Raw genomic sequence first — 12,226 nt, forward strand, 5'->3', positions numbered from 1 at the left:
CCGCGGCCGCGTCAGAGCGCTCCGACCGCTCCTCGCTCCGTGCCCGGACCGCGTCAGAGCGCTCCGACCGCTCCGTGCCGGGGCTGCCGACTGCGCTGCTTGGACACTCCTCCCGCCCTCGCGGCATCTCTGGCACCTGCGAGCCTCGGTGCAGGGCAGCACCGGCTCCTCGGACGAGTCGCGATTTCAGCATCGCCCTGCGAGGTCGGAAGGTCCAGTTCGGTTCTCACAAGCGCTCCAAGGCGCTTCCCAGCTCCTCTTGAGGCAGCGTAACATCAAATAGTCGGGGGTGTAACCGCCAGGTACGTAGAAAAGTGAAAAATGTGCTGTTAATTCACAAATATTTATAAATACACACGTATATACACGCGTATGATATATGACAGGAGGAGCGTTTGTAAAAGTCTTGTTTTGCTTAATTAAAGTGTGGGGTTTTTCTCCCAGATATAAAGCTCTCTGAAGTCATAATTAGTGCCTGAGTCTTCTGCAGTCTAGTGAAATCCTTGAGTTCAAGTAGCTGCACGTAGTTTGTCTTGTGTTGCTGCTGTTAAAAGAGGGACCAGCTGACCTGGAGTAAAGTTCTGGCTGTTTAAATGTTTTTCTTTTCCACACCATAGTCTTTATTACGACCGTGACTTTCTTCACTGTATCCAGTTAAAAAAAATCTGGTGATGACTGGATGATTATTTAATTGCATATACTTCCTTTAGTCACTAAGCAAGTCTTTAATGCAAAGCATACTTTGGATGTTGTTTTCTTACGTGTGTTATAAAGGCACTGTTTCTTACTAAATAAACAAATAAAATCCTATTTCCCTCTCATCCCCTTTTACTGAACCATGTTAGTGTGGAACTTGCACATAGAGTAGGGGTGGTTTAAAACCACACAAAACTAAATGCTGACTTTTTCCTGGTCAAAAGTATTAATACATTAGTTTTGAGCTGCATAATATCTCCCACAGATGTTTGACTGTGTTGTAGCTAGGCTGAATGTCAGATTATTATCTTTCCTGATAACTGAGGTTTATCTATTTTTTAAATTACTGGTGAAGCGTCTTTGCAATTTGTGTCTTTTTACTGCTGCTCACTCTGAAGGCAGATCGTGTTAGGAGCAGCTGTGCCTCGTCTGACCAGGTGAGTCATTAGGTCAATTGGTCAAAGCTGGGTTCAATTTTTATCCCTGATTGCAATTGGTTTTTACCTGTGGAGCAGCTTGTTGTTCTATTACAGCAAATGTAAAACAGCTGGATGTGCTCCTGGATCAAATTAGGACTAATTAAAAAGGTTCTTAAAGCCCCTGACTCCATTAGATCCCTGATTCAGCGTCTGTCTCTGGAGGCTGTGCACTGGTCTGTATCTTAAAACAATTACCTAATGCTTGTATTGTTAAAACATTAATCCCATGTTTGTTTGTTCTGAGAAAAATCCTTATGTTGTTTTGTGCAGTAACACTGATCCTGAGAAATGGACAAGAGCATTTATCAAGCTTATGAAGATGAAATCCGGGCACTGGAAGAAGAAATTAGGCTATTGACAGAAAAGTATGAAGATATCCGACAAGAATCCACTTTTTTTTCTGATGAGGAGATACTGAAGTCAATGTATGCCTTTTTCTCATTTGTTATGTTAACAGAGTTTCTCTGTCAAAATTGTTTGGGATAAGCTTTTGCCTCTATGTTAGGACTTTCCTTATGTTAGTAAATGTAGACTCAGTGGCTAAAATAAGTCACTTAGATGAGTAAAGGCATCTTGGGGTCCCTTTTGTTGCATGTTTCTCAAAAGGGACGCTTGCATCTCCAGACTTGGTGTAAAAACTGTGTTTACCTGGCAGTGAATGGAAAGAGTTTATGTAAGTTAGAATAGTTTACTGTTTCCAGCAATGCGATCCATCTGAAATTTGACTCCTTGAAAATTGATTTGGGTCTGAAAACTATCAGATCCCATTCCCAATGCCTTTTATTTGATGATATTGCTGTACTGACATGCAAAAACAAGTTATGTCTGGGTATTTTGCCCTTTTGATTTTTTTTTTTTTCCCCCCATTCTAGAAAATCATTCCAGGGAGAAACCAAGGGACAGGAATATCCATCACACCTGAAAGCTCAACTTGAAAGTCTAGGAACAGATCTCTCATTTTTCATGACACTTACTGGTTTTCAGTTCACAAGCCATTCCAAGAAAACAGTGGAAAAAAGTAAGCAGTTTTGTGCCCTTTACTGAGCATACTGGTTGCAGTTCATCTGCAAACCTATGTTCTACTTCACTGTTGGCAGAAAGATAATTAGATTGTTGATGTTTGAAATACAATAAGATTTGGTTCACTGACAAAACAGTTTCTGAGTAAATGTAGTGTTTTGCTTAGTGGGAAAGTGACAGACTACTATGGCCCTTTGCATGGGGGGAAAGTGGAGTTAGTTGTTGGGGTTTTTAAACATGTTAAACTTCTTTACATGAGTAATTGTATCAGTTGGTACTTTAAATATGATTGGAAGAAATGCAGTAGTCATTGAATAGAAGTGTAATTGATTATTTTGTTAACTTGATTTTATAACAGCTGAAAACAGGACAGTGCAGAAGCACAGATTATCAGGGAAATGTCACTCCCTGTCTTTTCAATTGGAATTCCAGCTTCTTGAAATGCAGGTAAGGGTTAATGTATGTTTGAAAAAAAATCAACTACCAAACAAACAAAACTTCAAGTGGATAAATGTCAGTACTTCCTTTTCCAGCTGAAACCTTTAACTGTTTCATCTAAGCTTCAATGGGTTCTTTTGACTCTTTAACATCTTTGGAACTTTGGAATTCTGCATGCATCCACGCAAGATAGTTCTGAAGGTCTGGTTTAGTGTTCAGCCACAAAATGGTTACCATAGAATGATTTAGGTTGGAAAAAAACTTCAAGATCAAGTCCAGCTATTGAGCCAGCACTGCCAAGTCTCTATCACCCTTCCTTCCCAAAACATGGTCCCTGCAGGATGCTCTTGCAGACTAACACTGAGGTAAAACCCTGAGAGCACTTGGTGTCCCTCAGCTCTGTCAGGTACCTGCTGGGGCCTCATCCTGACCCTGCACAGCTTTCATCCACACAAATCATTCTCCTATAGTCACATATCTTATTCTGGAAACTGGAAAATGCCAAATGTTATGTCTCTGCAAGAAGCTGGGGAAAAGCTAAAACACTACAAACATGAGCAGCTCTTTGTTGGTTTGGTTTTTTTTCCTTTTTTTTTTTTTTTCCTACATTTGTGTGTGCTTGGTTAATGTGAGTAGTCATTGCAGCACTGCCCACAAGTTACACTAATGATTGCTGGTTTTCTGGGAGGGAGCTCTTTCATAAGATCCTATTCTTAGCACAGAAATTAGGGTGCTAAGCAGAGGAAGACAGCTACTACCCCAGTTTGGAATAGTATTTCTCTAACACTGTTGCACTTTGTAATAGTATTTCTAATATCAGGAAAACTCAATTTTCAGCTCAGCTTTAAAGTTGTTGGCTTTTTGGTTGTTTTGTTTGGGGTTTTTTTTTAACTTAGTGACATGGGACTGAGAGTAAACAGTAAAGATGTCCTTCCTATTCTTTAGAAAAGCCATATTGTTAATTTGGGAATTGAATATTTAGGTAGTCACACATGGATTTTATCCTTTGAAACTGCAGCAGTTCAGCTGAATGAGCAACCTTTGAAGTCCATTTGTGACTTGAAACTTGTGGTCTTTGTGATGCCTCTTTACGTTTGCTTGTATGAAACTGCACTTAGCCTTGAGTGGGGACATGGCCCACACCAATTATGCAGCTTGGTGAGATGAATGTTTCTCTCTCAGCTGCATCTCCTGTGGGATGATGACATCTTTTGGTGTTAGTGGAGCTCAGGGGGGTAACCGCGTGTTAAATTTACCGCCGACGGCATCGGTGCTGCTTAAAGCCATTGCACCACTGTGCGGCAGCACTTGGCTGCCTAATGCCTAAAATTTGGGCTACTTTTGAGTGCTGATGAGGTCCCCATAGTGAGGGAGATAGGGAATTCCAGGTGTATATATACTTTAAAACCCCCACTTCAGTTGTAAAAGTATAATTTTGAGCTAATTTTTTCATGATTTTTTTTTTTCTAAAAATACATTGTATTCCAAATAACTTGCACTAACATTAGCATGGGCAGGGTAGTACACAGTTACAACTAGTTTCACCTCTCATGAAGAGTAAAAGGTGACAGCTGTTTTTGGGAAGTGCCCAGCAGGTAACAGGTCTGTTGGTATGCAGCAGAAGATTAGGAAGTTTTTTTCACGCTGCTAACTGCAGCTTTTTATTCTAGTAGTGAAGTCACAATAGAGTTAACTTAGCTCCATGGTATTAGGTTATTAGAGGAGGATATGGGCAATGGGCTTGAAAATCAGCCAGAACAAGTCTAAGCCTTTTGAGAAAGCAACCACTTTAAAAGTTTCTTTTATGGCAGGAGCTTTCCTTTTAAATCTTTTTATTTGGCCCCACAGTGGCATTTTGGCATGTTAGTAACCCACCCATTGGCAAACCAGTCCCTTCAGAAGGTGGCACATTAGCTTGTGACTGCTGGCAGCTTCTCCACAACTCCTCAACTCATTCCCCTGTTGAGCCTTTTGCTCTAAACCTAAAATGATTTTTCCTGATGTTATTTAGTCCATCCACTGATCTTTGTAGTGCCTTGTTTTGCTTTTCCCATCTTGCGTGATGGCAGTGTTAGCAGGGCTTCTGTCCAGCCAGTTCAGGGGCTGCTGAGATGTGTGTGCAGTTAACTCCAGCCTTCCTCTCTTGCCATTCCCATTTGCTTGTAGTGACTTGGTATTAGAAGTTTAAAGTGAGGCATTTGCTATGGGCTTCAAACCATGATTTTAAGCTTTTTCATTCACTGTCATCTAATCCATTACTTTGATATGTTCAAGAATGCATAGAAAAAAACAATTCTTTTATGGCTTCATTTCTACTCTTTATCCTTCTTTTCTCATTCTTTAAGAGCTTATTAGTTAATTTAGAATAATTGTATTATCATGCATGTGTTCCTGAGTAAGAGTTACTGTCAAAAGGGATGTGATTTTGAGACAAAACTATAGTCTTTAAAATAAATTTTTTAAGAAAGGAAAACTATCAGATAAAACCTTATATTTGGATTTTCTAGTATATGTGGCAGTTAAGGTTGTGTTGGAAAATGAGAGGAATCTTGAAGTGGAATTGATGTGAAAGGAAGCAATGAACCTTCCTTTATACATATATATTCTCTATGCTGACAAACTCGGGTATTATTCCAAAAGCATTGTTGTGTGGGTAATAGTGCTACTGTTGAAATGAAAGAAACTGTTCACACACACAAACTGTAGTTTAAAAGATGCTATTTTAAGGATTGTAGTGCTTAGCAGCATTTATATATACTTTTTTCTACTTTGGATGCAAATAGACACATTTTTGTCTTTGCTAGAGAAATTTCTAAAATATTTTGTTGTTACTTCTCCAATCTAGAACAATGAGAAAGTGTCTGCTGTTGTTAGTGAGCTCAGCATTGTAATGGAATCCAGAGAAGATTCAGATGTGAGCAAGTTTGTGTCAAGGTAAGGTGGAATTTTTTGGTCAAGGAAAGTTATTGTATGGGATATGGGATATGGGATACTAAATGCAGTACTGAGTTTTCATGTAAATTGCTGGCAGTCATTGTCTTTATGTGATGTGTCCTTAGCCCAACCTAAACACTCCCAATCCTTTATCTGTATCCTGGAGAGAAGATGAATTTGTAACCATCCTTCCAGATCATAAAAGTTATATGCCTTTCATGTTAAGCTGAGCCAGGTTTTGGATTATAATGTGTTTTAGCTGTTTGAAGAGAAAAATAATCTCAGTTATTGCATTTTAATTAATAGAATTGTTCCTCAGATGTGTGAGCTGCAGATGTGCACTGTGGGTAATGCCTGAAGTGCACATCCAGAACCCCTCTCCAGTATTGGCCTGTTTCTGATTCTCAGCTCTCAATTCCATTTCTCTTCTTGGTATCAGAATTTATTTCACTGATATCTTAAAACCAATATAATTTAAAAACATGGAATAGTGTATTTGCACAATGGCTTAAGAAAATTAACATACTGAAACTTAAATGTGTGAATGAATGCTGGTTTTCTGTTATCTTCTGGAATATGCCAACTTCTTGTGGTAACGTGATGAGTAAATGACCAAATTATTTGTCTGCAGTATTCCACTGGATTCTGCTAGCAGGCTGTTCTGAGAACAAATCTATTATTACCGGGTAGATGATTTAATCTTACTCCTGTTTTTTAAGTAGTTCCTTTTGGTTTGTGTTATTGTTTGGTCTTGGGGAGGGAGAAGGAGGGCCAACAGATGGGGGAAGAGACAGGTCTATTAAGTTACCGCAGGCTTCAGTAGTCTGTACTGAAAACTCAAGTTTTCACTTAGTGGCTTTGAGATTGCCATATAAATCTACTAAAGCTACTGGTGTAACTGGGAAGAGTTACACCAGACTGCTCTTCACGAAGTGGGATTTAGAAGAGGAAATTGCCCTGTTTAATTCATGGGTATTTTATGACAGCAGAAGTGTATTGGAACTTAAGAGTCATACTGGAAAGGAATGTGTTGAAGTAGTGGCAGACTTTATTTCATCCTGGCTGGAGCACTGCTGTCTTGTCTCTGTCTCTTCTCCTTTTTCACCTTGTGCCAGTATTCATAAATAAGCACAAGTTTTCATGAATGATAGAAGATGCCAACAAAGCAAGCAGTGCTTTCCTCTGAGCCTCTCTTTGCATGTGCCATCTGCTGGCGTTGTGTCCCTAGCTACCCTTGCAGCCACGTGGCCAATAGGACCCATGGGGTCATTATGTTGAAAAAATACTTTGGGGGGTTTCTTGTTCCCCCACAACACTTTCAAATTTCATTTTTCCTGTCTGCCTCGTCCTGGCCACAGTGGGTGCTGCCGAAGGAAGGCAGTGAGGACATGGCTGGAGTGGGGCTGATGCTGACAGTGCCTGTTTGAGAGCACCTCACTGTTCCATTGCCTGATTCTATGATCTCCCTTTAGGGCCTGTTTTCTCAATCCCCTTGCTATGCTAGTCCTCATTTCTTTCTCCAACTTGTCATCTGCTCATGCCCAGTTTCAGACTTTCCCCAGCTTCCCTTTGTTCTTTAGTCTGCTCCTAGAATCTCGATTTTTTTTTTTTTCCCCTCTGTTCCTGACCAGCTGAATCTGGTCTCCTGCTATTTCGTTCATTTTCAGCCTCCCTACCAGTTTGTTTTCTTCTTTTGCTTCCTTGGCCCAGTCTTACCAAATCCATTATCTAGTTCTGTTCTGTCTCCTGGCTGGGATTTTTTTTCCTTCTCAGTTTTCTAATTTTTTTTGGCTTTGTTTTTTTTTAATAATGCCTGTCAGAAAATGGTCTTTAAGAGCAGCAGAATTAAAAACTTGGCATTCAGTTCCTGCTTTGGAAGAAAATAGGGGAATTCTAGAACACTTGAGCAACATCTTTTTGAATGAAGCAAAATTCAGCAGTCTGCAGGTACTGCTGCAATATATAAATAAATGGTACATCTCTATATAAAAATTGCCCATCTTCTAAAAGTGGGCCTATCTTTATACAATTTCTTAATTATTTTGTGATAATATGAGATGCATCACAATATTTAGTAGTCTTTTTTTGGATTCTATTTGTGTCCCCTTTGCACCAGTTATCACTTATTTTATACTGTACTAGTGTTGAGAACCACAGCATCGAAGAAAACTCTTGTCAGTCCTTTTTCCCTTTTTTTGACTTGACACCCCATTAATTGCTGAGTTCGTTAACCTTTGCATGGATTACTTAGGCAAATGGAGATTTTAAGCAGTATGAAAATTGCTCTTTTTGCTAACTGACTAGTTAGAACCTATAAATCAGAGTGTAGGGTTTGGGAAATACACATTATATTAAATGCTGCATGGTCAAGGTCTCTTGCAAATGAAGGGAAGCAGGACTTCTGCCCCAAGCTTTGAGTCTTTGGTTTTCTGTGCTAATGTAGGAAGTCTTGCATTCTGCAGTGAGTTAAATTAGATAAAGGAACATATTAAAGAAGGTTTAGATACTTTTACAACAGTAAAATTTCTTATATACTCCTGTGTTTTGTTGATGGTATTTTGTGAAAGTGAAAGGGTGTTTGGATGAAGAGCCCGTGCTTTTAACCTGATAGTTACTCTCTGCCTGAATATCTTTTTAGCTGGTTTTGGATGACTTTTCTGTGACATGGATGTTGGCATTGGATATGGGTGTTTTCTGCTCCAAGTGGATTTTTGTAATGCTAAATTCTTTAGAAATAAAAAAAAAAAGCCTTGAATTTTACCATCCGTTCTCTTAGTACCTTGTTATTTTATACCATGTTTTCTTGGTATTTTAGCCTTTGTTGTAGCTGACTTCAGCAGGAGGAATTAGGCTAATTTGGGCTAATTAGGAATTATTGTTTATGGGTAGATTCAATGCTCTGAGACAGTTCACTGAACTGGTGCTCTTCTGCAGTCTCTTACTCCTTTGCCAATATGGATTTACATACGGCTGTTCTTGGCAACAGATTCCCCCTTCTACACCACTGGATTCCATTTTCTATCTTGAATTTAGCCACTGCTATGTGAGCAAAGTACATACTCAGATATTTTGATTGAGTAAGTTCTGCATTTGAAACTAGTTCTTTGAGCTTCTAGCCAAAACTTTGTTTCTATTAATGATCTAGCCTTGAAAATTTTCATTTGCTGCATCACCTAAAAATGATTTTGAGGCAAAAAAAAGAAATAAACTGAAGACAATGCTAAAACAAGGTCACAATGTTTGAGATTGTATTTTAAATAGCATAAAAGTGGATATTTATAAAAATTGCCAAGTTTTTCAAAAATAATTTCAAGTATGTAGTTTAGTACCAAAGCTTTATGTTGCCCTGCTCCACGTGTGGAGGTTGAAAAAGCCCAGTGCAGTTCGTGTGGAATCCATTCTCCAGCCATGGAGAGGTGGGCAGTTGTTACCGAGTCTCCACAGTTCCTATAGAATGTGTAGATTTCGACATGCACCATTCCAAGTTATGGTTAAAAACAGCTCCCAGACCAGAGCTAACGAGCTTTTGTAAATCAGTGTGTCTGTGTCCTTCCAGGGACTCACTTTTCCCAGTGCTGCCAGAATTTTTTTCATCTTGGCCTGATTTTGTTGGCAGCTGCGACTACTGTGGTAACTTCCTTTAATGATGCTGTTCTTTCCAGGCTAGGATAAAACTTGTTTGGCTTTTCTTTTACATTTTCAATATCTGAATGACCTTAATGTATTTTTTTCCAGTTTGTTTGTGTAACATGTTAAGGTTTGCTGTTCTATGTATTAAATAGAGCTGGATTGGAGGCACAGTTTTCCCTGGAAAGGCTGAAGTGACTTGGTAATACGCTATTACAGCCATTCTGTGAATGCCTCAAGTCTCTGCTCTCAGCTGTTCTGAAAATCCAAAAAGAACAGCTAAGCTCAAACAGAAAGGATGTTTAAAGTCAAATTTACATTAGAATTTAAGTTCTCTAACTTTCTGAAATATTCCCAAGTATCAGTCAGGTATCTTCCTCAGTCAGATTTTGTAAACTTGTAAAATCCTGTATTAGGAACCAAAATAAATATTTGTACTTTCAAAGCAGTGCTTGCCAGGTGTGTTTTGATGATGGCTAATAGCCTGCTTCCTTTGACTGTGGCTTCATTTCAACAATGACATGAAGCCTTTCACCCTCATGGTTAAATAAGTCATGTTACTTCAGGTATTCTGACGTGGTTTTTGTGGAGTTTTGCATCCTTTGTGTTCTGGCTGCATTTTAGTGAAAACTGCACACCCTTTATGAGCTTTTTTCCTCCTTTCCCTATCAATCCTGGATGGATGGTTGGCTGCCTGCCAGTTTGTCACCTTCTATTGTCACTTTTCCTTTATCCATCCTGATCCTTACTTTACTAGAAATTTGAAAAATAAATGTTTATATTTATCTTTCCCTCCCACTCTCCACCCAACATAAGAAGGACATGGACCTGTTGGAGCAGGTCCAGTGGAGTGTGAGGAAGATGTTCAGAGGGCTGGAGCTCCCCTGCTCTGGAGACAAGATCAAATCAAGATTTAACTGTCTAACAAAAGTTTTGGGTTGAATACCCTGTGTGATCAGGCCTCCTTGCCTCCTGAAGCTGCAAGGTTAATCTTGAAAAGCTGAATGTCGCGTGGGCAGAGGCAGATAATGTCACGGAAAGAGCTGCTTAGGTTAGGACAAAGATTTTGGGAATATTTGAAAGTTAGCGATGCAATTTGGGAAATCTTAGCAGTTTTGCTGGTTCAGGTTTTACTGTGCAACATCTTAAAATTTATTTAGAAAAGGAGTTGAACAAGAATAAAATCAAAGTAAGATTTTGCGGGCGACGACTTTGTTCCCACATTTTACATGTGAGACTAACAGTATAAATGCTGGTTTAGGAATGTGTTCTTCAACTTCTTTTACAATCATTACACGACAGCTTTTTTTCAGCTTTGTCATTATTATTTTGGGTGATTTCTGATTTCATATTCAAACAATACTAATCAAATTAAGAAAAAAGTGGGAATTTTAGGCTATTGAATTGATGCATCTCATTAAGACTGGGTTAATCAATATATTTTTGTTTTATAGCACTGAAGAACATGGAAATCTTCTAACATTTTTCAGAAGCCTTTCAGCCTATGCTGAGTGGTATGAACATCGCAGACGTACCTTCCTGCATTTCAAGGTAGTGTCTATCAAGCCTTTATTTATTGGTACAATATTCATTGCTTTAAGTAGCTCATAAAGGCAAAGCAGTGGAGGTGAAACTGTCTTTAGCAAAATATGGGATCTTAATTTTGTGTGTGGTGGTGAAGAGAATATGAGCTCAAGATTTGTGCTGTGTTCAAGGGGCTGTTGAGCAGCACTTGCCGTGTTCCTCATGGGTGGAGGAAGATAAATCTGTGCCTTTCTGCAAAGGGAGTAAGACAGTTTGCTTTGGTATTATATATTTTGATTTTAGAAAAAAAAGGGAAAAAGAAGAAATTAAAAGAAAATAACACTTGTAGTCTTTGGCATGTAAATGTTGGTTTTGAAGGATTAGATCTGTTTCTCTTGAAGATGCGTCAGCATGTGTTTGGGCGACAGCACTTGCAGATCTGGAGTGTTTTTCTTGTATGGGAAATAAACTGTTCCTCCCTCCTAACTGGAACTGTAGTATTTGAACTTAGTTTTAAATTATCGGTATTTGGCTTGTTTGTTTTGGCTGTGTGCTGGTTTTAAGATAAACAACTAATCCTTGGAGTAAAAATACTACAGTCTTACAGACACAAAACATCTTACATGATGCGTTATGTTAGAGGAGGATGTTTAGCTGGTTAATCATTTGTGGTTTCTTAACTGAGTTTTATTTACCTCAGGAATTTATTGCATTAAACTCGACACCATCTTTACTTTTCAGCTGTAATATCAAGTGGGAACTGCATTGTTTCCTATTTCTTGATCTTTTAGGCCTTTGGGTTCTGTGCCAGATGATTCAATTTCTATTGTCCAATCAACCAAAGTAGAAAGAAAGTGTTCTATTTTCTGATAATGTTAAAAAATAATCCAGTTCTTAGCTGAGCAATGAACTGGCATTGCCTAATCCTGCTGGCTTTTGTATAAGGGCTTTTCTTTAATCCCTCCATAGAAAAGGTAGAGCACCAAGAGCTTTACGGCTTTGTGATTGTTTTTTTTTCCAGCTTCACTTGATGTTCTCCACATGGCAGTGACTGTGGTTTCTGGGACAGTGATTTGGTGAATTGTTGTAAATATTTCTCATTTTAAGATATAATAAAAGAAGAAAAAAATACAAAGGAGATAGGTTTGGAGACAATTTTTAAGTTGTTGTTATATAAGCAGTTTTTAAAAGTATTTGTTCAGATGTTGGGTAGAAGCAATGAAATTATCTACTGATTGCTAAAAAGATGTGTGAAGATAATTCACTGAAGACATATTACAAATTTGTCAGTATTACAAATGTTCTTTCTAAAGGTATTTTTATTTCCATGGACAAAGAGTAGGATGAAGTTGAAAGGCAAACCAATTTGGGAGAATATTTACCAAATATGACTGACTCTGTGCTTATGAAGAGTATTTTAGGCCTTCTTATTTCTGCTAGCATTACTAATCATTTCACTTAGAAATGGAAGGCATTTTCAGGTAAGAGAATTGATAAAAGGGTTCAAA

General features: G+C 38.6%; 1 protein-coding gene across 1 annotated transcript in view; it reads left to right on the forward strand.

Moving 5' to 3' along the window:
* The window catches only part of LOC121659714 (centromere protein P), a 113,174-nt gene that overhangs the window by 372 nt on the left and 100,576 nt on the right, over nt 1-12,226 (forward strand). Inside the window, exons 1-6 of the mRNA XM_042018126.1 lie at nt 1-302; nt 1,446-1,600; nt 2,048-2,193; nt 2,554-2,642; nt 5,479-5,567; nt 10,649-10,745. The exon at nt 1-302 is cut by the window's left edge and continues 372 nt beyond it. Coding sequence (XP_041874060.1) covers nt 1,464-1,600; nt 2,048-2,193; nt 2,554-2,642; nt 5,479-5,567; nt 10,649-10,745 — 558 coding nt within the window. The 5' untranslated portion in view covers nt 1-302; nt 1,446-1,463. The remainder of the gene's footprint in view (nt 303-1,445; nt 1,601-2,047; nt 2,194-2,553; nt 2,643-5,478; nt 5,568-10,648; nt 10,746-12,226) is intronic.

This window comes from Corvus kubaryi, unplaced genomic scaffold (assembly GCF_017639235.1).
Source record: "Corvus kubaryi isolate FWS band 111438036 unplaced genomic scaffold, C.kubaryi_AGA036_p1.0 124, whole genome shotgun sequence".
NCBI lineage: Eukaryota > Metazoa > Chordata > Aves > Passeriformes > Corvidae > Corvus > Corvus kubaryi.